General features: G+C 62.3%; 2 protein-coding genes across 6 annotated transcripts in view; both read left to right on the top strand.

Annotated features, from left to right (window-relative positions):
• The window catches only part of CABIN1 (calcineurin binding protein 1), a 70,799-nt gene extending 61,629 nt beyond the window's left edge, over window positions 1–9,170 (top strand). For all 5 annotated transcript variants that reach the window (XM_043434671.1, XM_043434672.1, XM_043434674.1 and 2 more), the window contains exons 30-37: window positions 2,092–2,255; window positions 2,482–2,578; window positions 3,025–3,702; window positions 4,929–5,003; window positions 6,250–6,496; window positions 7,695–7,838; window positions 8,514–8,740; window positions 8,833–9,170. In XM_043434671.1, the coding sequence (XP_043290606.1) occupies window positions 2,092–2,255; window positions 2,482–2,578; window positions 3,025–3,702; window positions 4,929–5,003; window positions 6,250–6,496; window positions 7,695–7,838; window positions 8,514–8,740; window positions 8,833–8,976 (1,776 nt within the window). In that variant the 3' untranslated portion in view covers window positions 8,977–9,170. The remainder of the gene's footprint in view (window positions 1–2,091; window positions 2,256–2,481; window positions 2,579–3,024; window positions 3,703–4,928; window positions 5,004–6,249; window positions 6,497–7,694; window positions 7,839–8,513; window positions 8,741–8,832) is intronic.
• Window positions 9,171–16,950: 7,780 nt separating this feature from the next.
• SUSD2 (sushi domain containing 2) lies at window positions 16,951–24,321 on the top strand. Its single transcript, XM_043434669.1, has 16 exons — window positions 16,951–17,004; window positions 17,109–17,197; window positions 18,858–19,065; window positions 19,228–19,379; window positions 19,758–19,925; window positions 20,370–20,544; window positions 20,661–20,862; window positions 21,072–21,157; window positions 21,268–21,536; window positions 21,610–21,753; window positions 21,851–22,009; window positions 22,315–22,563; window positions 22,676–22,948; window positions 23,073–23,249; window positions 23,486–23,588; window positions 23,714–24,321. The coding sequence occupies exons 2-16, from the start codon at window positions 17,122–17,124 to the stop codon at window positions 23,736–23,738; spliced, it is 2,466 nt and encodes an 821-aa protein (XP_043290604.1). The 5' UTR covers window positions 16,951–17,004; window positions 17,109–17,121; the 3' UTR covers window positions 23,739–24,321.
• Window positions 24,322–24,485: the final 164 nt, after the last annotated feature.

Genomic DNA, 24,485 nt, shown 5'->3' with positions numbered 1-24,485 from the left:
TCAGCTGAGATCCTGCAGAGGAGCCGCCAGGCATGCGGGCGCACTCTGGGCATGCTGAGGCCGCCACTGCCCCCCACTGCCCCCCAGTGCCCACGCAGGCGGCCGCTCAGCTGGGACGGAGCCCCCGCCACTGCCTGGGGGCAGGCACCTTGCGGGGCGGGCCGAGCCGTGGCCCCCAGCCCCACCAGCGCCGCTGCCCTTGGTGGGGGTCCGGCTCCCTGCCGTCCTGCTCTGGCCTGGCCCTCATCTGGGTCTTCCTGTCAGGCCTTGCCGCCCATGCCCTTCCCTTGTTCCCAGCACGTCCCTTGCCTCCCCAGGACCTGCATGCAGCCCTCTCTGGGTGGGCGCGGGGCCTCTGCTGCAGGAGGGGCAGGACGTGGCCGCTTCCCTTCCTCCCCACACATGGTGTCCTCTGACGCCTGGTCACTCAGGGGGCTTCCCATCTCTGCAGGGGCTCCCATGGGAGGCGCTTCCGCCCCGCCCTGGGGACAGGATGAGGCTCACCCTTCCCAGATGCCCTGCTCAGCGCAGCCCACGGAGGCGGAGGCAGGCCTGTGGGCTTGCTCACCACCTGCCCACCTGTGGCCCCGCGTCCCGGGCATGTGCCCAGGACTTGCAGTAGCTGCTTTCCTCCTGACCTTCCGTGCACTCCGCCTGATTTCTTTCGGCCTCTTGACTTTCTGAAGTCTCTGACGTTAAGGTTCTGCCCGTGTGTCCTCACCCAGCCTGGGGTTAGTAGGGAGGAGCCCTTGTGTGAGGTGATGGGAACCAGGCCCGTCCCATGTCCTGGGGGTGGGGGGGTCTGCCCCCGCCTCAGGAGGCTGGGTCAGGGCCACGGCCTCCAGGCTGCCTGCCCCTCACTGCCCTCGGCTCCCCATGGCCACCAAGAGCAGGTCCAGCCAGCTGTGTGCCGGAGTCGTGATGGTGACGCCCCAGACTGGGCGGGCCCCGCCGGGAGGAGCAGCGTGTGGGAAGCGGGCGTGGGGAGGGCAGCCTCGGAGGGCAAGGCGGGCGGATGGCGCCTCCACATGACTGGGTGGGTGGCGGGCAACTCCTTGGTGCCAACGGGCAAGTGTCCTGATTGAGGCCTCGCTGCCTGCGATGACCCCGTGGGCTGGCAACGGCGGGAGGCCCCCCACCCCCACAACACTGTGCCCTCCATGGAGCGTCTGCGTGCGCCCTGGTTCACCTCACACCTCTCTCTTCCCCCGCCGAGTGTGTCTCCATCACTGGCCCCGTGCAGACCGTGGCGGGGGCTGTGGGGATGCCTGCAGGGGCGTGGGGGAGCGCGGGCCTTTCCTGGGTCTCACACAGCTATCCGCGATGCCCTTCTGGCCCCTGCTGTCATACCTGGGGCGGGCTGCTCACCCAAGCTGCTGCATAAGTTGCGCCTGCTGGTAGGAGACGCAGTATTGGGACCCCGGGCGGGCCCCCCCATGTCCACTGCCTGCCTCAGCCATGCTGGCCGTCATCCTCTCCCTGACTGGGCCAGAGTGGGGGTGCTGGCTACAGGCTGGGTGCTGCCCAGGGGCTAAGCATGGCACAGGGCCGCGGGGGGGGTCGGCGGTGAGGCCCCCACCCAGCCGGCCGGCAGACAGTGGGGTCAGCCAGGGGGGAAGTGGAAGGGGTCCCAGCTGCACCAGAATGCTGGGCAGACGTGTGTTGAGGGAAGGCGGCATCCAGCGTCCCTGGGGGTGGCCGGTCACTTCTGGGGGGCCCTTGAGACTCTGGGCACTGCTGGAGGGAGTGCTGTGAATGGCCAGGCCTGGGGCCTGCCTGGCCTGCCCAGCTGCCGCAGTTCACGGCAGTTTCCCGCTAGGAGTGGGTCCCACCTTGCGCCGTCCGTCCCTGTGTGGTCAGCACCCGTGGGGAGCCTCGTGGGCCCGGGCGTCTCCCGGTCCTGCCGTTGGACATGGGTGCACCCTGCGTGCTTCCCTGGGGGGACGACCGGGTCAACGGGGGCTGGTGCCGGCTCTCAAAGGGGCACCGAACTGTGTGCACGTCCTCTGCCCCCATCCGCGGGGCCGCCTTCCCGGGGCAGGCTCCGGTCCCAGCGGCCCTCCCCTCACACCCGCCCGGTCCGTCCCTCAGGGCATCTGGCGGATCCCCGTGGACGAGATCGACAGGCCGGGCAGCTTCGCCTGGCACATGAACCGTTCCGTCGTGCTTCTGCTCAAGGTGCTGGCCCAGCTGCGGGACCACGGCACCCTGCTCAAGGTCTCCTCCATGCTGCAGCGCACCCCGGACCAGGGCAAGTGAGTGCAGCCCTGCCCGGCCGGCCGGAGGCGTCCTGGGTGATGGCCAGGAGCAGCGGGCTGAGCCCACCCCCCACCCCTGGGGCTCAGAGCCTCAGCCCTGGGGACCTGGGACACACACAGTGCTGGGTGTGCAGAAGGAGACCCCGGGAACACCTGCGGGAGCAGAGGGGCACGGACTGCCGTTGCCGTGTGGCTGACGTGTGGCCTCCCCCGCGCACTGCAGGAAGTATCTGCGAGATGCTGACCGCCAAGTCCTGGCACAGCGGGCCTTCGTCCTCACTGTGAAGGTGCTGGAGGACACGCTGAGCGAGCTCACGGAGGTACACGACCCCCCCCAAACGCCACCCGTGGGACCCTCAGCCCACTCCCTCACCCAGCCAGCGCCTCCCAGGAGCCGTGCTCACTGTCTGTCTTCATAGCTGGGCACCCGGAGGCCAGTCGCCACCCTGGCAGGCGGGGCGACTGCGAGCCAGGGCCGTCCGGCCACGGTGCCCCCCGCCCAGCGAGCCTGGCTGTGCCCTGGTGGGGGGCCTGGCCGGGCTCGTCTCTGCCTCCACCACACTTGCTGGCGGGGTGGGGTGGCTGCACCTCAGAAGCAGAGCCACCGCCAGGGCCCCTGCAGGCAGCGCTGTGGCCCCAGCCCTGGCCAGAGTGCAGATGGGCAGGACCAGGGTGGCCTCGGTGGGAGAGGCCGAGGTGGGCACAGCCGGCACTCAGGGGCAGGAAACACCAGAGACTCCGCGTCTAATCGCTGCTTTCCTTGTAGGGGTCGGAACACCCCGGGCCCAAGGCCTGCGGCCTTCCCGGAGCCAGGATGACCACGGACGTCTCCCACAAGGCCAGTCCCGAGGACAGCAAGGAGGGTCTCCCGCACCCCAAGAAGCCCCCTCTGGCCGACGGCTCAGGGCCAGGCGCTGAGCCAGGGGGCAAAGCGGGCCCCCTCAACCACCGGCCCCTGGCCATGGATGCGGGGGAGTGCACAGAGCAGGCCGGGGAGCGCAGGGACAAGGAGAGCCCCCGGGCCGGCCCCGCCGAGCCCATGGACACGGGGGACGCCGCCGCCCGAGGAGCGGACTCTGAGCGGGGGCCGCCGCCCCTGCAGCCAGGCTGCCCCCCGAGGGACCGGGGCCCTGAGAGCCGGCCTGCCGAGCTGTCCCTGGAGGAGCTCAGTATCAGTGCCCGGCCGCCCGGCCCGCCGGCCCCCTCCCCGCCCGCGCCCGCCACTGCCCCCGCTGCCGCCTCTGCTGGGCCCAGGCCAGGCACCCACCCCGAGGAGGCGCCCCCACGGCCCAGCCGCAAGAGGAAGCTCCTGGAGGACACGGAGTCCGGCAAGACGCTCCTGCTGGATGCCTACCGCGTGTGGCAGCAGGGCCAGAAGGGCGTGGCCTACGACCTGGGCCGCATCGAGAGGATCATGTCGGAGACCTACATGCTCATCAAGCAGGTGGGTGGCTGCGGGCGGCCCCCCCCCCCAACCCGGGAGGCCCCGCGGGAGGGCGTCCGGTCGTTCCCAGCCACCCCACTGTTTCCCGCTGTGAGCCCCAGAGAGGTTTGGATATGTTACTGCTGCTGCTGCTAAGTCGCTTCAGTCATGTCCAGTTCTGTGCGACCCCATAGACGGCGGCCCACCAGGCTCTGCCATCCCTGGGATTCTTCAGGCAGGAACACTGGAGTGGGTTGCCATTTCCTTCTCCAACGCGTGAAAGTGAAAAGTGAAGGTGAAGTCGCTCAGTCGTGTCCGACTCTTTGCGACCCCATAGACGGCAGCCCACCAGGCTTCCCCGTCCCTGGGATTCTCCAGGCAAGAACGCTGGAGTGGGTTGCCATTTCCTTCTCCAACGCATGAAAGTAAAAAGTGAAAGTGAAGTCGCTCAGTCGTGTCCAACTCTGTGTGACCCCATAGACGGCAGCCCACCAGGCTCCTCCGTCCATGGGATTCTCCAGGCAAGAGTACTGGAGTGGGTTGCCATTGCCTTCTCCGCTAATATATTATAGTTTTATTTAACTATATCTCAGAAAAGCTGGTGAAATATGTACTAAAAAAGACAATACCCTTCTAAAACATCTGTAACTACCCTCGAAAGAAAGGAGGCCTTGCAGAAGCCTTATAAGGCCCAGCGCAGGGAGGCTCTGCTACCTGTCTTATTCTGCTGCCTTTTGTGTTTTTTAATCCCTCAGGCATAGGTTTTTATTTTTCCTCTAATTAAAGGAAAATAGGTTCTTTCCATAGGAAGAGCCCCAGGTTGTGTCAGGCCGGCAAGGGTGAACACCCTGACACTTCCCTCCTGGGTGGTGTCCACGTGCACCCACCGCTTGCAGACTGTTTTATCACCCCCTCTCCAGCATCAGCAGTGCCTTTTTTTGTTGTTGCTGATAAACTAGCAAACATAAGCCCTGGATTTCCTGCTGGCAAGGGCGGGCCCTTTTCCCACCCCAGGCCAGTCGTCTTCCCCCACCCAGGGTCACCCCCAGGCCTCCCCAGCCTCTGCACCCGAAGGTGAAGTCACGCGGCCACAGACATGATCGTGGCATGGCCAGCTGGTCCTCGATCAGCAGCCCTGGGGGTGGGACCTGGGACAGGGCTGGGGTTCCCCCCGGGAAGCAGCCATGGGGGGGCGCGTCCTGGGAGCAGTCCTTAAGGCCGCTGACCTCGGGCATGTCCTTGCTCAGGTGGATGAGGAGGCCGCCCTGGAGCAGGCTGTGAAGTTCTGTCAGGTCCACCTTGGGGCCGCTGCCCAGAGGCAGGTAAGCGTGGACCCACCCGTGCCAGCCGCCTGGTGGAGGGTGCGAGGCCCCAGGCTGCAGGCCAGGACCATCCCCGTGGTCGGGGGACCCAGGGCAGGTGGGCGGCAGGCCGCTGAGCCTCGGGCCCTGAGCCCGGGTGGGACTCAGACCCCAGCACCGAGTGCGGGCGGCGTGAGGGTCCCGTCACCCCCGCAGCTCTCCTCTAAACCAGAGCATGGTCGCCGCCCCATGAACCTTGCCTGCAGAAGCGGCTCCTCAGCATGGAGGTGGCGCTGGGGTGGGCCGACAGGAGCCCACGGGTGGGGCCCAGTGTCCATCCAGCCTCCTTCGTCTGGGAAGACCCCTGCTGCTGGCTGTGGGGGCCGGGCTCGGGCAGGGCCGGCTCAGGTGACCCCGGAAGGTGGGGCTGGCCGCAGGCTGGTCGCCGGGTCCTGGGGCAGGTACTTGTCGTGGGGTCGGTGTGGCCTTTCAGTCCCCAGGGCTGGCCTGGCCGCCATGCCCCAGCGGCAGGAGGACAGGGACCCCACTCTCACCTCTGCCCACGGGACACAGGTCCTGTCTCACCCGCCCTCCCGCTGGAGGTCCACTGGAGTGGCAGGGTCGTCCACACCCATGGAGCCAGGGATGGGGCGTCTCCCGGGGAGCAGACGTCAGGAGAGACGGGGTCAGGGTGGGGTGCTGGGTGCCCCCAGGAGGCGTGAGGCTCCCGCAGCCTCGGGCCAGGGTCCAACCGGTGATTCAGAGAGGACGGTGGCCCTGAGGCCGGGGCTCTGTTGCTGGGCACCGCGCGGGGCCCCGCCCCACCTAGCAGCTGCCTGTGCAGAGCCGCAGCCGTCACCCCCGCGTGGGGGCTTCAGATGAGCAGGAAACTGTGCCTGCAGGCGGGAGGCCCCAGAGGGCCCAGCTCCCCGAGGGCCGAAGGGCTTTGGGGCCGCAGCCTTGAGCCCAGGAGCCGCCCCCAGCAGAGCCTGCGTCACCCCTGCTCTCAGGCCCCTCCCGCCGGTGGCCTCGGGAAGTCACCCTCCAGGACTGACCGCTGCAGCCGCCGCCTTGGGTGCCCTCGTCCTGTGCCCCGGGTCACAGCTGCACCACCCTCCCGGCTGGCACCCGGCAGTGGGGGGTGCAGGTCCCGGCCAGCCTAGGGCCCCTCTGCCGTGCCCTGGATGTCCTCAGGCGAGCCCCTAGGCCCCCAGCAGCCCCCGACATCGGCAGGGTGGGCCCCCTCACACCCACTCTGCCCTCCCAGGCGGCAGGGGACACGCCCACCACCCCGAAGCACCCCAAGGACTCCCGAGAGAGCATCTTCCCCACCGCCACGGCCCCCGCAGCCCCTGAGCCTGTGCTGGTGGACGCCCCACCACGGCCCAGCGACGGCCACGCCAAGCCTCGCCCTGTGCCGGCCGCCACCTCCACCCCAGACCTGGCCAAGGACACCGGGCCCCCGCGGCCGCACCGGCCTGAGGCCGCCCCCAGCACATCCTCTCTGCACCCAGGTGAGTCTGGGCCCTCTGCCAGGCGGGCGGGCCCGGTCCCACAGCAGGCCTGTTGCTGCGCGGAGGTGTGGGCGCCTCCCGCCCGGTGACCCCCGAGTGCTGTCTCCACCCCCCGCCCACCATGTTCCTCCTCCCGCGGAGGCTCAGCAGAGCGCAGGGTCTGGACCCCGGGCTCTCGCTCCATCTCGGTGGTCTTCACCCCCGGAGACGGCCACGGGCCAGGGGACGCGGGGCTGGGGCTCTGCAGGCAGCAGGAAGCCCTGGTTCCTTCCACACTTAGGGGCCCCTGGGAAGTGCAGCCCACAGTGGGCAGGGGAGCCCGGCCGACCAGGCAGGGCGCACATTTCAGGACACACACGCACGCACGCGCGCTCACACGTGCCTCTCCCTGCCGGCTCCGCACACCTGGGCAGGTGCCTGGAGGCAGCGGTCAGCTAGGCAGCCCCCACCCCTGACGGGAGCAGCTCCCGGGGTGGCTCGGCCAGGCCCTCGGGACAGCTGTGTGAGAACGGGTGTGCCCAGCCGGGCGGGGACAGCTCAGCACGGCCCCCGGGGCCACTGTGGAAGGGCCTGGACCAGTCCCCCCCCTGGCCCGCGTCGCAGCTGTGTGCCCAGCGCGACCCGCTCCTGCGAGGCCCAGCAGGGCAGCTGCAGGCCCCCCACGGGTCGTGCCTGCCCCTGCCGCGTGTGGACTGGGCCCTGGGAACGCAGAGACGGCTGGCAGTCAGAGCGAGGGGACAGGGCCAGATCCAGGGACTAGAGCCGACGGCCGGGGGCCTGACCCCCGCCCAGGCGAGGAGCAGCCATGACCCCCGCTCCTGGGGACGTGGGGGAGCAGCCGGGTGCTGGGGTGGTGGCGGGCGTGGCAGGAGCGTCCAGAGGAGGGGGACAGGAGGCCCCGCGTGGCCGGGGGCCTGGAGGTGTGCTCCTTGTCCGAACGGTGTGGCCTGGCAGGGGGGCCGCTTGGTCTGCCCCGTCCTCAGCTGGGTCGTTCGGGTCCAGTTGCCACTCCTGGGCGCTGGGGTGGGGCCCTGTGAGTCAGACTCACCGGGTGTCCACGGCCGGCGAGCAGTTAGCAGCCTGGCTCCTCCCGGGCCGCTGTGTCGGAGGAGGCCTGCGCGGTCACGGCCACGGTCGGGGTGGAGGGCCCTGTCCCGGCGTGGGGCACGCGTCCCCCACGGCCGCTCTGTCCCCCCAGGGGGAGAGGAGCCGGCGGGAGGCGCAGAGGGCCCGGGCTTCCCGCCCCAGGAGCCGCGGGACAGCGAGCACCTGAAGACGGCCCCTGAGGGCCCCGCGGCGGAGGCCGCCCCCCGGACCAGCGCCCAGCCCGCCTGCAGCCAGGGTAAGGCCCGGCATGGCCCCGGGGCCAGCAGGTGGCGGGGGCGTTCCCGCAGAGGGACCTGGAGACAGAGGGGCGGGGGCAGATGAGAAAGGCAGGGGTGCCCAAGCGCCACACACCCCCCCCCCGCCCCGTTCCACCCTGTGCCTCGCAGACGGGAATGGTTCGGGTGGTGCGGAGCCCAAGTTAGGCTGCCGGCCAAGGAGCAGTGCGCCCGGCCCAGCAGCCAGGCTCCGGGGACTTCTGGGGCGGGGCCTCTCTCAGACCCCGCTAGGGCAGCCCGCTCCTTTTAAAGCCGCGGGCGGCGGACGGGCGTGGACAGCAGCCAGCCTGCGGCTCCTGGGCGCACGGGGTCGTGGATGCAGCCGGGGGCAGGCTCTGGGATGTGAGAGCCGACGAGGCCTGGGAGGCTCGGCGCTCCCCTCCACCCCGGGGCCCCCAGCAGACACCCTGCTCCTAGGCGCCCCTTGTCTCCACTTCCACCAGCCAGAGCCAGGCCCTCGGGGAGGCAGGGAGACAGGAAGTGGCCTGGGAGCCAGCACCCTGCGGTCTAACCACCAGAGGCGGTGCCTGGGTGCCTCTGTCCCTCGGGGAGTGGGGTGATGAGGCCTGCAAAGGAGAGGGGCGGCCTGGGAGGCCGCGGACAACCCCGCTCAGCCCTCTGGGTCCGTCCCGCAGTGGCCAGCTCCAAGGTGCCTGGCGGCGGGAGTGCCCCGCCCCCCGAGGGCCCCCCGGGCAAGGCTGAGCCTAGCCGGGCCAAGTCACGCCTGCTGCCCAACATGCCGAAGCTGGTCATCCCCTCTTCCGCCACCAAGTTTCCCCCTGAGATCACCGTCACACCGCCCACCCCGACCCTGCTCTCGCCCAAAGGCAGCATCTCGGAGGAGACCAAGCAGAAGCTGAAGGTGATGGCGGGTCTGGGGGGACCCCGGGTGGGGGACGTGGGTGCGGGTGGGGACTGGGCCACCGCTGACCCCTGCCCGCCCGCCCGGCGCAGTCGGCCATCCTGTCGGCGCAGTCGGCTGCCACGGTGCGGAAGGAGAGCTTGTGCCAGCCGGCGCTGGAGGTGCTGGAGACGTCGAGCCAGGAGTCCTCGCTGGAGAGCGAGACGGACGAGGACGAGGACTACATGGACATCTGAGGGCCCGCCCCGGCCCCCGCCCAGCTCCCCGAACTCTGCAGGGCCTGCGTCCTTTTTTATGACATGTTGACTTTGTAAACGTGCCCCCTCCCTGCCCAGGCGGCCGCGTCCGTGTTCCTCAGGCTCTGCCTGGGTCACAGCGGCGGAGGGTCCTTTTTTTTTTGGTTGCTTTTCTAATAAAGATGAAACAGTCATCTCGGTCTCTTTGTTCCTCAGGGCAGGGCCCGTCGAGGCAGGGTAGCCCCCCATCCCTGGACGGGGCACAGGGCTGAGGCCATGTGCTCCAGGAGGCTCCAGCTGGGTGCAGGGGCTGGCCTGCACTCCTGCCATGGCGGGAACCCGGAGCGCGGGTCTGTGCGGACCGCCCCCCCCCACCACACTCCCCCTCCAACGGGACCGCCCTGTGAGCTGGGGGTGCAGTGTGGGACCCCCTGTTACAAAGGTAAGCGTCTGTAACGCAACAGCAGGGCGGTGCTGGCCACGTCGTCCCGGCCCAGAGCCCGTCCGTCCTGGGGACGCACACGTTTGAGGGGCCCGGTCTGCCCCGGGGCCTCGTCTGGAAGGCCAGGGTGGCACAGGGAGCCTCCCTGCTGCCCTCTGCCCCTCCCCTCTCGGGGGGACACTCCGTGCCCCCCCCCCAGCCTGAGAAGACAGACACCCAAGAGGCTGGGCACTGCCAGGGTCCGCAGCGCGGGCGGAGCCACGCGGGGACCCAGAGCGCTGGGCTGGCCCTGACTCAGGCCCCTTCCCGAGGCTGCAGGGCTGAGGGCCCCCAACCCTGGCCCCCCACAGGGCATTCCTGGCCTCCCCTGGCCCTCCAGCCAGAGCGCCCCCTCCCCCTGTCCACAGACCCCCGTGTCAGCTACACGCTGGCGTGCTGGGGCGGGGGTCTGGCTGAAAGACACCAGGGGGTACCCAGGCAGTGGAAAGGTACTCGGTGGGGCTTGGCCGAGAGTACACGCCCCCCACCCCCCCGCCCAGCTGCGTGAAAGGACTGGTGGGGGCTGGTTAACAGGGACCAGGGAGGCTCAGCTGTAGGAAGCTTGAGTGGTTAGCTAAGAGGCTAACCCGATGCTTCTGTTAATACAAGGGGCGCACTTCGGCCAGGGTCATGTCCATACAAAAGTTAGACTCGCAAGTACCTGCCTAACTGGGGCAGTTACGCCAACAGGAGATTCCCAATCTAAAACGAGCAGATTGGGCTTCCTTTAATATTCCCAAATTGATATTCTTGCAGTTAGAAAAAGCTGGCCGTTCATAAGATCAAACAGACTGGATGGAGTGCTTACTATGACTGATATCTGGAAACTTCTCTTAAAACTATATCAGAACCAAAAACAGGCTGCTGATGGTCTGTCACTGACCCACCTCTCTCCCTCTACATGTATCTTTTTCTACCTGAATTACTTGGTCAGATGCTATCTCATTTTTTTCCTTTCTCTTCCAACTCTTCCACCTCCTGATGTTTGCCTTTGCCCAGCAAAGGAGGAGTAAAGAGGGAAAAAAAAAAAAAACCTTTTAAGGAATATTCTGGCTTGACACCCAAGTCATTGTTCTCTAACCACCACAATCATCCTTTGCTTGACTCCGCCTTTTAGAAGGTTTAGATGAGGGTGTAGCTGCTCTGGTCAGAAAGACGGTCTAGGTTGGTCTGAGTTACATACTTAACGCTTGTTAAACTGCTTGACCAACTTTTCAGAACCACTAAAAGAAAGGGGGGTAGCTACGAAAATTTATGAACGTCCAGTTGTGCCAACTGAGTCCACAATGCCAGTTGAACGTGAACCAACCCCCAACCAGTTTAATTCCAACCAGTAGAGAAAGTTAACTTGAACAAGGAAAGAAAGTCCTGAGGAAATAAGTCCTAATTAGGAGAAGCTGATTTTCTATCCCTGTTGCCTTGAGATCAGAGCTCCCAGGATCACTTAACCTTATCCTGAAACTGAAGAAAGAAAAACAGGGAACGAAGCCTTTAAAAATCTTTCTAACATACTGGTGAGTTTTATATCGAGATATCTGATTCATGACTTAAGTTGAGAAAATGAGGCTAGATAGCTCGTTGGTGTCTGGCTGAACGTATGTCTCACATGTGTCTGTCTTTGTCTTTGTAGTTTTTATCTTTGTAGAAGTTTAATTTGTAAGTGAGCTGTAATTTAATTAGCCTAAAGAAAAGTAAGTGCCTACAAATCAGAATATTCTAAGTTCAAGAGAAATTAAGCTAAGTGCATTTCAGGTTCATATGAACTGGGAAATATTCAATATTAAATTATACCTGGTATTTAATGTTTAAGTTTGTTGGCCTAATTAATATAGAAATGTGTGCATTCATAAACATCAAATATAAAATTAAGTATAATCCTATCATCTGGCCTAGGTTTATTTTAATATAAGTTAAATAAAATAATATATATCTGTTACAACTTTGTCAGCAAGGAAATTAACTTAATATGAAGAAACTTTTTAGGAAAGAAAACGTAAACGGGTTAAAAGCTTTTCAATAAACTCTATTAAGAGTAATTATGTTTTAGTCTGTCCAGATTTTGGTAAATTGAATTTCTAGGGTTGTGCTAAATTAAGTGATGGAAGTTTACTTAATGGGTAGGGTACTCCCAAATAAAATAAGATACTGCAACGTTAATTACTGATAACTGGCTTCCTCTTACAGAGAAGCTAAAGGTATTTTGGACTATTAATGAATATGTTTGATGCCATCTTGAGATGTTCTCTATAAGAAAGCAAATTTTTTTTTAGAAATTATCATTGGTATTTATGTTCACCAATCTACAGAATGCTAATATAAAGGTCAGTTCGTGGTTGCTTAAGGAAAGTAGGATATGTGTTTTCAGTAAAGAAGGCATGAGGAATGGAATTACATTTTATTAAGGGATGTCTGACGTAAGAGGTGATTGTTTTTGGATGGGCAAATTAAGTGATGTCTGCAGAAAAGTTTTGGAAAGTGGACTCCAATAGAAGAATTTGGTGCATGGTACAAGTTTTCTTAACATGTTGAAGTGCCTTCGATAACAGATTGTAATTTCTTTACTTTTAGATAATCTGCTCTGTATATACCTTTGAAATCTTTTACTGTTACTTTGGTTAAGTGAGTAACTTGTTTCACAATGACCTGTGATGATCTCTGAGTATTTTAAACCCTTTTGACATTCTTTGCAAAGCTTCCTAAATCTTTTTGACCTCTCCCTAACTTTGAGTGCTTCAAAGAGCCTTCTGAAACATCCCAAAGAGAGATACAAACTAGGTTCACGTGATGCGTTGAACTGCATGGGAAGTATTGTCAGTCTTCTCGGGTCATAGTGTATGGCAGATGTTACTAATAGAGATATTGTAAAATTTATATGGAGCTCCTAAAATGCTGACATGTGCTGGTCAAATGTCAGCCATCATTCTAGCTATTATCTGCAAGTGAGGTATGTCACAGCAGTAACCAAGTTACTCTGTCAATTGTATCATAGCCAGAAATTACTGGGTTGAATCTTTTATGGGTGTAAGGAGAACCTTCGCTTCAAACTAAGTATGACTTATAGTAATTTGGTAAATTACACTTTTGTAAGCAGAATTGAAATATTTAACTTTTCTCTCTCTGTTGGCTCCCTCCAGAGTTTGTAAACTCTCAGGTTTCTGGCAGCTGTAACAGATAAGTTAGGTAAGCTACCTCACCATCAGGTGTAAAAATCTCAAGGCATTTTGGCAACCTTGCAAAGGGAGGAATTCCCCTCGATCTGTAGTTGAGACATGTGATAAGCTCTTGGCCTGATCTTCCTGGCCCTGAGAGGTTTTGTTTTTGTTTTAAGTAGTTCAGTCTGACAGTCCTTATAAAAAATTTCAGTAAAGCAAAACCCTATGATCAATTATAATTATATAAATTTTCTGGCCAAGGTTGTTTTGTCTTGTTTTGTTTTTCTGAGACCAGACATTTTTGCAAACAAATTAGTTTTAATTTGAATATATTTGGTAGAAGTGAGAATAACTTTAGAGAGAAAAAGATTATGTTTCAATGAATGTTAAATCCCAGTTTCCTTAACAGAGGTCTGTATTTACTGACTCACGTCCCAGATAAGTTCCTTGCTGTTATGCTATATTAATGGAAAGTTACTTGAATGATTAAAAGGACATTCTAAATTTTATTTCTGAAGCTTATCTCAGTAATCTCAGTTCCCACAGCCTCCAAACAGGGGATTATGTACACCAGAAAGGACTGTCTCCAACCTGGGTGGAAGGGCCTTCTATCAGGTCCTCTTAACTAGCTCATGCACAGTGAAAGTGAAGGAGAATTGACCCTTGGATTAATTCCATCTTCTGTAGGCCCCTGCACCGGACTGGTCCATAGACAGGACTGCTGATGTCAAACTCAGCTTAAAAAAGGATGCTCAAACAGAGAAAATTACACTTAGACTAGGACGAAAAGAAGATGACATCAGAAGTAGACAGCTTACCCAAGATGCTGGACCTGATTTGTATGATCATTTATAATGTTGTCTTGACTTCTTAGACTTTTTTTTTTTTTTACTTCTTAGACCTTTGCATATAAATCAAACGTTTTTCTATCTTGAACATGATCCTATGCTAGTTTTAAAAAATGAATCCAAGTATTGGGTTGTGGCCAATTACCTGTGTCTAGTACTTCTAGGTTACTTTGGTGGGTTTCCCCACTCCAAAGCTCTAATTGTTGACCCTTAGAAATTTTTTCTAGAAGAAAGGAAGTTCAGTCCTCTGTGGGCTACTCTTGATATCACTAGGTGGGATCCTCTCGGCTGGCCAATTAAGAATGCCTGCTCTGACCCCAGCCATAATATGAATCTTCCTCTAAGTCACTCAAGGAGCAATAAGCAAATCCAGTCAAGGAATAAAAACGCCAGGCTGTGGTCATTTAAGATTTAAGGCCTCCCTTATCTTGGAAACAGTTAAATTACACTAAGGATAGCCATCCTAGTAACACTAGGAAGCTGGGCCGGGAGCCTGATGCTAACATCCCTGAATGATAGAGATTGCACTGCGTCAGATGACCTGAGAATATGCTGGGCTACACCTAGTGGAAGTTCCTGGCTTAATTCTTACTTGTGACTTTAAAATACTGCTAGCTATGTTAGTTGTACTTTGCCTGTTCTACAACATTATCATCTCTTGTGTTAATATTAGTATTACCAAATGTGCGGCTGAACCTCCAACAAAAGTAATGATGACTAGGTGACTTGAAGCAGTTGCTCAGATGTAGAGTTCTGAAAGGCTGTTGCTGAACCACGCAAAGACGCCGGGATTCTTGGCCTCCGGAGGAGAAGAATTCAATCTGGGGCCGAGACGAGGCTTGATCGCTCAGAGCTTTTGTGTCATAAAGTTTTATTAAAGTATAAAGGAGATAGAGAAAGCTTCTGACATAGGCATCAGAAGGGGGCAGAAAGAGTGCCCCCTTGCTAGTGTTAGCCATGGAGTTATATACTCTCTAATTAGTTATTACAGTGAATCAAAAGAATGTCTGGAGGTTGTAAAGACCTCACTAGACCTACTCCCATAATTTACACCTTAAAATAACGGAATTAGCCAGGTTTTTTCCAGAGACTGTCCTCAAGCAGGATACATTATTGTTATATAATCCTGAGGAATGTAGAGGGGGAAAAAGTTTGCCCTCTCTTCCTCCTTGAGAACTCCAGACCCCTCTCTCCTTGGGGACCTCTGCACTTCCTATCAACCTGCCTGGGAATTGACTCTCTGAGTTCCGTATGCGATGAATGATTGTGAGTGTAACTGTTGATGACAGGGGTTTTCCTGGACCTTGACACAGAGTGGGATAGCGGGCCCAGAGCCCTCTGGTCACTGCTGACAGGCCTCGTCCAGTAACAGCACAGAGTGGCCTGTCTGCAAAACCGTTGGAAGACCCAGGAAGGAGCCTTCCTAGCAAAGTGGGACAAAATGGTCACAAAGTGCCTACGAAATGCCTCCCAAAGTACGGTCAAGCTTATCACCGTGAGGGGGCCCCGTCAGCTACAAAGTGGCGCTCGCATCTGCCTCCACAAGTCATGTGCCCCTGCAGCAGCTGACGTCCAACAGCCCCTGAAGGAGTTCAGGTGGAGAGCAGGAACGAGGCCGTCTGTGCTCCAGTTAACGGACAGGACAGGTCTTAGAGAGTCAGGTATTCTCAGGAGCTGACTTTATTAGCCCAGTTCTTGTACCTCCTCATATCCAGAAAAGCTCTAAAATCCTTCATGGTGAGCACTCTTCCTTGTGACCAGCAAAGGCTTCAAGGGAGTAGTAGAAAACCTCTAAAAATATGTCCTTGATCACATGAACTGCCCCTTCACCAAAATCACATATACAGTGACCTTTCCCCACCACTCCTGTGGAGCAGCCTCTCAGAGCTGCGTGAGATACTATCTCCTGGGCTGCAGTCCTCTGTTGTTGTCCAGTCGCTCCGTCGTGTCCGACTCTTGGCGACCCCATGGACTGCAGCCCGCCAGGCCTCCCTGTCCTCCACCATCTCCCAGAGCTTGCTCAAACTCACGTCTATCGAGTCGGTTATGCCATCCAACCGTCTCATCCTCTGTCGTCCCCTTCTCCTCCTGCCTTCAATCTTTCCCAGCATCAGGGTCTTTCCAATGAACACCTAGGACTGATCTCCCCTAGGATGGACTGGCTGGATCTCCTTGCAGTCCAAGGGACTCTCAAGAGTCTTCTCCAACACCACAGTTCAAAAGCATCAATTCTTCGGCGCTCAGCCTTCTTTATGGTCCAGCTCTCACAACCATACGTGACTCTACTGGAAAAAGTCCTTATTTTGCCCCAAATAAAACTTAACTCTCATGCTGTGCATTTTTTCAAGTCCGTGTTCCCTAAGCCGTGGTCAGGACCCTGGAGCGAGTCCCAGCACCAGCCCCCGGAGGCTGGCTTGGGGACCCGAGGACCCACGCCCGGAGCAGCTGGCCCCAGACTCTGGGTGCCCAGCATCTGCTGAGGAGTTGTGGCTACACCCCCACCCCCAGCCCCGCCGGCTCTCTGGATCGCTGCGGTGGGGGTGGGGTGGAGGGATGGGGAGGGCAGTGACCAGGGAACCAGGCTGGCCGACCCCCAGGGCCCCAAGGCCTGTCACAGCCCGGGCCCCTCACTAGCTTCAGTTCCCTAAGGGGTCCAAGGCCCTGTCCCCTTCAGATGCCTTGAGAAGCCGCCACTGTCAAGACCCGGCCCAGGTGGCAGGGCCTGAGTGAGTCTCCGACCTGGGTCCTCCCCCGCTACCCTGACCGTGGAGGCTCCCGGAAACCACCTCTCCCAGGGACCTGGCCGCCTCTGCCGCCTCTCCCGGACTGGGCCTCAGTTTCCACACCTGCATAAACAGAAGGGAGGTGTTGGAACAAAGGAGAGATTATGCAAACGTGGAGTGACTGGGCAGGGGCGGGTGGGGCTAGGCAAAGGCCCGGCAGGAGAGCACAGACTGACCCCATTTCTTCCCCGAGCCCGCCAGCAGCCCAGCCAGCCGGGTGGAGGGAAGACCAGGGTCCCAGCCTCAGCCCCCCACCCCGCCCCCAGGGTTCACCTGCCAGGGGTCCCGGCCCCGCCCCCGTCCTTCCCCTCCTCCCACCGGGGGCATCTCCGCCCTCGCCCAGTTGGGGCCCTCCCCCAGCGCCTACACAGCAGGCCGCAGGCAGGCACCAGCACGAAGGTGCCGGCTCCCGCACCCCACCCTGGCTGTGGGGAGGGCCTGGGAAGCCCAGCTCCCCGGGGGCAGCTGAGGTGCGAGGCCCGTGGCCCCAGGAACCCCGGGCGCTGGAATCCCGGCATGGCAGGGACCACCGCGCCTTCTCCCCGCCGCAGCATCACGTCTTCCCCAGCGGGAGCGCAGCCTGGCGGAGCAGGCCTGGGGGCGGGGAGGTGGGGACCGGGATCCAGGGTCTGAGCGGCCGACCCCGGACATCCGGCTTCAGGATGCCAGCCCCCTCCCCTGGGTCAGGGGCCGGAGGGCCAGGAATGTGCTAACGGGGCAGCTTGAGCCCTGCTGGCGCTTCGGGCACCTGTGGACTTTGAGAGGTGACCGGGCGGGGCGGGGCGGGGCGGCAGCGCGGGGCGGGGCGGGGCCGGGCTTGGGGAATATTTGACCCGCCACCTCCCGGCCCCTGCTGCGCCGTCTGCAGACGCGGCCGCACCATGAAGCCTTCCCTGCTGCCCTGGGCCCTGCTGCTGCTGGCGACTGTCCCCGGCCCGGGCCTCCGGCCTGCAGCAGGTATGCCCCCGCCCTGCCCTTCCATCCCCGTCTGTCCAGCGGCCCGCTGCAGTCAGACCCAGCGCAGAACCTCCCTGGGCTCAGACTCTTGTCCATCCGTCCGGCCGTCTGTGACCACAGCGGGGGCTGATGCCGTTCAGTCGCTCAGTCGTGTCCGACTCTTTGCAACCCCATGCACGGCAGCGTGCCAGGCTTCCCTGTCCTTCAGCTTCTCCTGGAGTTTGCTCAGATTCATGTCCATCCTGGGAGGTGCTAGAAAGAAATTCTGGGAGCCCAGGGCCAAGGGGCTGCTGGTGGGGATGGGGGTGGTGGTCTGGGCTGTGCCTACTCTAAGCTAGCTGGGAGCCGGAAGGCGGTCGCAGGCTGGGAGGGAGGTCCCTGGGGAGGGTGAGCACAGCCAAGCCCTTGGACTGCGACCCGAGCCTGGATGGAGGAGCCCCCAGCCCCACTGGGTCCCCTGGCCGGCCGGAGGCAGGACGGTGGGTCCCTTTCAGGGTGGGCTGAGCCTGAGGAAGTCCCCAGAAAGGCCCTGCACTCCAGAGCCGGGCCCCTGACCCCCGCCGGGCCGGGCCGGGCTGGTTTTCACCCGTTCCCCGCCCCCTCCCGGCCAGCTTCCCATCCGGGGAAGCGCTGACATCCCCCTGCCGCTTATCTTACTTAGGGCTTCACTCAGCCTCCTGCCCCACCCCTCAGGCCATCACAGCATAGGTCCATAAATATTTATTGACGGTCCTGAGTGCCAGGCCCTGCACTGCGTGAGGCAGGGCCGCAGTGGTGGCTCAGGCCCAGGCTTGGCCCGTGACCAGCCCCCCGCGGGGGGGCTGCGGCTGGGATGGGCCAGACGGGACAGGGGCCTGCACCATCCCCCGGTCTCCACCCTCCAGCCCACGTGGCCGGGCCAGCACCCCCACCAAACTGCCCTCACCCGCCTCCTGGCCTGTCCGAGTCCTCTGCCGAAACTGTCCCCTAAAAGGGGAGCACCCCTCGCCTTCTCCCCTGAGGGTGGGGCGGGCTCCCTTCAGGGCCATAACCCATGGTGGGTGAGCCTGCCATGCCCAGCAGTGAGATGGGACAAGTTCAGCCTGGCACCAGCCCCTAGTGGGCCTCCAAGGGGACTCTTGGCAGCCACATCCCCAGACCCCAGGCCGGGCAAGCCAGGGGGGTCCTTCTCCAGGCTGCCAGTCCACTGATGCTTTGGGGAGTGGAGGCAGCTCCCCGGCCCACGTGGGGGCGTCAGGCACGCATGCCCATCGAGCACACCACCGGCTTGGTTGCTGAGAGTCAGTCTGCTTGGGGAGGGAGGGGGAGAAAGAAATGGCAACCCACTCCAGCACTCTCGCCTGGAAAATCCCATGGATGGAGAAGCCTAGTAGTCTATACAGTCCATGGGGTTGCAAAGAGTCGGACACAACTGAGCGATTTCACGTGTCCCCAAATCTCCCCCGATTCCAGCCAGTCATTCAGGCCGACGAACTAAGAATTAACTGCCACCACCCACCCACCCCCGCCCCCTGACTCTGAGCCCAGCGGGTTTCCACTCTGTCCCCGTGGTGGTCAGCACCGTTCCCGGCCAGCTTTCTCCTGGGGCTGCCTGTAAGGGGCTCCCGGGGAGAGCGAGGCAGGCGCCCTGCGAGATGTGGCCCTCTGCGCCCTCCTCCAGGTGCTCAGGGGAGCTGCTCCCAACGCTGCGGAGACCAGAGTGGGCCATGTTCCTGCCACCCGACCTGCTTCGGCTTGGCCAGCTGCTGTGCGGACATCCGGGATTTCTGCCTGGAGATCTCACCCTACTCGGGCTCCATGATGGGGGGCAAGGATTTTGTGGTCCAGAATCTCAACTGGCCCAACCCCACTGACAGCGTGATCTGCAGGTAGGAGGCCCCAAGGAACAACACTGGGGCCCAGACCCCCGGGGGGCTGGGTGGGAGAGGGCCGGGGCTTCTGGCCCGATGGGTTCCCTGGGAGGAGGCTGGGAGCCTCGGAGAGGGTCGGCCCCTGCCAGCCCAGCCTGCCCACCCGCTCGCCCTGCGCAGCTTTAAGGACAGCATCCAGACCCGCGGCCACGTGGACGCCTCGGGCCGCGTGCACTGCGTGTCACCCCTGCTCTACGAGTCCGGCCGCATCCCGTTCACGCTCTCCATGGACAACGGACGCTCCTTCCCGCGCTCGGGCACCTGGCTCTCCGGTGAGCCACGACGGTGTCGGCCGGATGGCGGGGGAGGAGGGCACCGGGCCACACCCTCCTGGGCCGGTGCCCTCACAGGGACTCCCCCGGGCGATAATCTGGTTGAACCGGTCACTCTGGAGGCCTGCCCTGGATGTGGGCTCCCCAGACTCCTTTCTCCACCCGCTGGCATCCACGTGGGGATTCCAACCCAGAGGGAGGGGGGGTTGGCTCTGACCAGGGGAGGGGAGGAGCCATCCCAGGCGGCAAAGACCAGGGCCCCTTCTCTCCCAGCCCCTGACCTTTCCTACTACGAGGGCACCATGGCTCCCAAGGGAGCCCCAGACCCCCTGGGCCCCAGGCCTTTCCTCAGCCCTCACCTCCCCGCCCCCCACCCAGTGCACCCCAGCAAAGTGTCGGACTCCGAGAAGAGCCAGCTGGTGAATGAGACCCACTGGCAGTACTACGGCACTCCCGGCACCCAGGGCAACCTCACCCTGACCTGGAACACCTCAGCCCTGCCCTCGGACACCGTCACCATCGAGCTGTGGGGCTACGAGGAGACCGGTGAGGCCAGCAGGGGGCCCTCTGCGGCAGGGGTCAAGCCCCTGACCCCCACTGGGAGCCTGGAGATGGGAGAAAGGAGATTCCAGGTGGGGGGAATCCAGCCGGGGATTTCGAGCCGGAAGGTGTCGGCAAGAAAGAGCCCTGGCGTGGCAGGGGGCTGGGGGGGGCCCTGGGTGCCGGGGCTGGAGGAGGTGCAGACGTTTGCAGCTCCTGGATACACGGCTTGTCCTGGAAATAGGAAAGATTTGCCCCACCCCATCCTCTTGGAGCCCCTGAAGGGCTAGCAGGCCTGGGCCTGGCTCCCTCCTCCAGCAGGGCAGGCCCTCATGTGCGGGCCATCTGTCCATACTTCTGTCCACCTACCAGGGTGGCTCCCACCCCCACCTGTGCCCCTGGGGGTCCTGGGTCAGGCCCAGGGGCTGACGAGGCCTTCCCCTCCACCAGGGAAGCCGTATTCCCAGCAGTGGACAGCAGCGTGGTCGTACCTGTACTCCTTGGCTACCAACATCCACAACTCCGGCTCCTTCACCTTCACGCCAAATCCTGCCCCTCAGAACTTCCAGAGATGGGAAGTGGGTTCCCTCCGCATCGTGGACAGCAGACACCGCGCAGGGGAGCAGTAAGGACCGCCACGGAGGGCAAGCCCAGGGCCCTACGGTGGAGGGAGCAGGGCAGGGGCGGCGCCAGGGCCAGGGGCAGGGAGGGCGGCCCTGAGCGTGCGTGCGTCCCCTGCAGGGATGTGCAAGCGCTCTGGAGCAATGAGCACGCGCTGGCCTGGCACCTGGGTGATGACTTCCGGATGGACCCTGTGGCCTGGGCCCGAAACCAGTGCCTGGCCTGGGAGGAGCTGGAGGACCAGCTGCCCAAATTCCTGGAGGAGCTGCCCGACTGCCCCTGCACCCTGGCCCAGGCCCGGGCTGACTCCGGCCGCTTCCACGTGAGCCCCCCACCCCAGACAGGGACCGGGAGTGGGCGAGGGGCAGGCTAGGGCCGGCTGCCCCCACCAGCAAGGGCCACGCTGCACAAGGCAGCACAGGGCGGGCAGGCGGAGGCCTGCGAGGTGAGGCTGGGGGTCTGAGGCCCCGGAGGGGTAGGGGACGCGGAGCCCCGAGCCCGTGCAGGTGACAGCCGCCAGCCCCTCTGCAGACAGACTACGGCTGTGACCTGGAGCAGGGCAGCGTGTGCACCTACCACCCAGGCGCTGTGCACTGCGTGCGCTCGGTGCAAGCCAGGTGAGCCCGAGACAGAGAGCGGGGCGCGGGGGCGGGATGGGGCGGGGCGCGGGGAAGGGTGGGGGCGGCGCCGGACCCCAGGGCGGCCCTGACCCTGTCTGTGCCCGCAGCCCCCAGTACGACTCCGGACAGCAGTGCTGCTACACGGCGGATGGCACGCAGCTCCTGACGGCTGACTCCACCGGGGGCAGCACCCCGGACCGCGGCCACGACTGGGGCTCACCCCCCTACCGCGTGCCGCCCCGCGTGCCTGGCCTCTCCCACTGGATCTACGACGTCATCAGCTTCTACCACTGCTGCCTCTGGGCACCTGAGTGCTTCCGCTACATGAACAGACGACCCTCTAGCGACTGCCGCAGCTACCGGCCCCCGCGCCTGGGTGGGTGCTGGGCTGGGCGGGCGCTGGCCAGGGCAGAGTCAGGACAGCCCGCCTCACCTTCCGATCTCCCCAGCCTCCGCTTTCGGGGACCCACACTTCGTCACTTTTGACGGCACCAACTTCACGTTCAATGGCCGTGGAGAGTACGTGCTGCTGGATGCGGCGCTGACCGACCTGCGGGTGCAGGTGCGGACCCAGACCAGGACGGGGTCTGAAGGTGAGGCCGGGCCCCGGGGGCTCTGGGTGGCTCGGGGTCATCCCTGGGGAGGGGGAGACTGAGCCCGGTGGACCCCATTTTGCACCCATCATCCCAGGCTCTCAGGACCGAGGCACGGGGCTGACTGCGGTGGCCATCCAGGAGGCCAACTCAGACGTGGTGGAGGTCCGGCTGGGGGAGGGGGCAGGGGTCTTGCAGGTGCTACTGAACCAGGAGGTGCTCAGCTTCGCGGAGCAGTCCTGGATGGACCTGAAGGGTGAGTGGGACGGTGCGGGCCCCATCTGGGATCCTGGCAGGAAGGGAAGGGGGGCTGCGGGGTGGAGTCAGGGTGTGAGAGCCGACAGCCAGCCCTGCCCTCACTGGACCCTGGTGTGGGAGCTCCCTTCAGGGCCTGGGCGCTCAGAGCCGCCGCCTGGGATGGGGGAGTGACAAGGCAGGCCAGGCCCTGGGGACGCCCTCCTGGCCCTGAAGCCCATGGTGCTACCCATGCATCCCGGGGCTGTGGGGTCACAGCACAGTGCCCACAGAGGCGACCCTGACCCCACCTCCACGTGTGCCCAGGCATGTTCCTGTCGGTAGCCGCTGGGGACAGAGTATCAGTCATGCTGACTTCAGAGGCCGGCCTGGAGATCAGCCTCCAAGGGCCGTTCCTGAGTGTGGCGGTCCTGCTGCCCGAGAAGTTCCTGACCCACACGCGGGGCCTCCTCGGGACGCTCAACAACAACCCGGCAGACGACTTCACCCTGCGCAGTGGGGAGGTCCTGCCACCCAGCGCCAGTTCTCGAGAGCTGTTCCAATTCGGGGCTGACTGTAAGGGACCACCGGCAGGAGGGGAAGGGGGCACGGCCCTGGGGAGGGCTCGGTGGAGGTGGGGGGAGCCCCCAGACCCTCCCACCCGTCAGGCCTGCTGCTGTCTTCCCAGGGGCCGTGCAGAACGCCTCCTCCCTGCTCACCTACGACTCCAAGTTCCTGGTGGAAAACTTCAAGGACCGGCCCAAGCATGACCCCAATTTCCTGCCCCTCTTCCCTGAGGAAAGCTCCGCGAGCCCTAGCCAGGCGAGCGCGGCAGCCGACCTGTGTGGGGACGACATGTTCTGCAGATTTGACGTGGCGGCCACCGGGAGCCTGAGCGTGGGCAACGCCTCGCGAGTGGCCCACAGGCAGCACCTGCTTCGCGTGCAGAGCCTGCAGCCCGGTGAGGGTGACGCGGGGAGGCGTGGGCGAGGGGGAGGGCACCTGGCGCTGGGACACGGCCCCCCAGGCTGGTGACAGCGGGCGGCGAGCTCAGGTCCGTTGTCTGGACCCCACTCCCTCCCCAGTGGTGTCCTGCGGCTGGCTGGCCCCGCCTGCCAACGGACACAAGCAGGGCGACAGGTACCTGGAGGGCTCCACCGTCCGCTTCCGCTGCAACAACGGCTACAGCCTGGCCGGGGCGGAGGCCAGCACCTGCCGGGCTGACGGGACTTGGTCCTGGCCCACACCCACGTGCCAGCCAGGTGAGAATGCCCCGCCCACCAGAAGCCCCGCCCACAACTCCTTGTCCCAGCCCCGCCCATACGTCGCATCGCCCCGCCCGCCAGTTGGCCTAGCCACGCCCACCAGCCCCTAGCCTGCCCACGCACACACTGCCTCGCTCCACCGACGCGCCCGCGCCCCAAGTCCGCCCCACACGCGTGTGTGCGCGTGCCTGCACCTGCTTGCTGAGCTCACTCACAGCCCGTCACCTCTCCAGGACGGAGCTACGCGGTGCTGCTGGGCATCATCTTTGGAGGCCTGGGGCTGGTGGCCCTGGTTGGGCTCGGCTACTGGCTCCTACGCCGCAGGAAGAGCAACACGTGAGATCCCTCTCTCCCAGGCCCCGGTCCACTCCTCCTCGGTTCTCCTGGGCCCGGCCCCCCACCCCCACCCCGGGGCGCGCGTGAGACTACCGTGCCTGCGGTAAACCGTGACTCTGTTGCAGGGCTGTCTGGGGTTCGCAACCCTGAGCGAAGCACGCTTGGCCGGTGGCGCATGATGCACGGGGCCTCCCCGAGGCCAAAGCCCAGCCTCCCAAACTTCCAAGAGCCTGCACCCCAGTACTGGAATACTCAGATTCCTCGCGCCAGACATGTGGAACCCGGGCACCTGGTACCCGAGCTTTTCAAGCCGAGTGCCCTGCTCTGTCACCGAAGACCCGAACCCCGAACTGTAACCAGGGAGCTCCGTGGCTCTGTTCCCTGCACACCCCAAACCCTAGTTCTCCAAGCCGGGGCTCCATACCGTTGAATCCTGAGGCCTGTCTCCCGAGCTCTTACATGCCAGCACCTGACGTGCAAAGGCCAGTACCTCAGATCCCATGCCTGTGACCCTGGTCCCCAGTGTGAGTCCTGCTGACCCAGCAGCGAGCCCCAGGGCCGAGCTGCCTTGATTCCCAGGCCCGGGGCCTGGCTGCCCGAGACTGTGGCTGGGTCCAGCCTTGGGCGTGGAGAGTGCCCTTCTAAGCTCCAGGCTTGTAGCTCTAAGTCTTCTGGAATGTCTCCTGCCAGACTCCTCACTGTGGGGGCAGAAAACACGCCTTTGGTGCCTCTGCCTGGTGTCGATGCTTGTGTTGTGTTCCCCATTCCCGGGAGTCCAGCGGTCGGCCTGGGCAGTGCACGGCACCCAGAGTGACCGGTCTGAGGCCTTCGTGACCGGCCTGTCCCGTCTCCGACTCTCTGTCTGTAAAGTGGGGTCTAGAACAGTGACCGCGTCAT

The sequence above is a fragment of the Cervus canadensis genome, chromosome 1 (assembly GCF_019320065.1).
Source record: "Cervus canadensis isolate Bull #8, Minnesota chromosome 1, ASM1932006v1, whole genome shotgun sequence".
Lineage (NCBI taxonomy): Eukaryota > Metazoa > Chordata > Mammalia > Artiodactyla > Cervidae > Cervus > Cervus canadensis.
The sequence above is the reverse complement of the archived record's forward strand: the minus strand, read 5'-3'. Positions and strand labels throughout refer to the sequence as shown.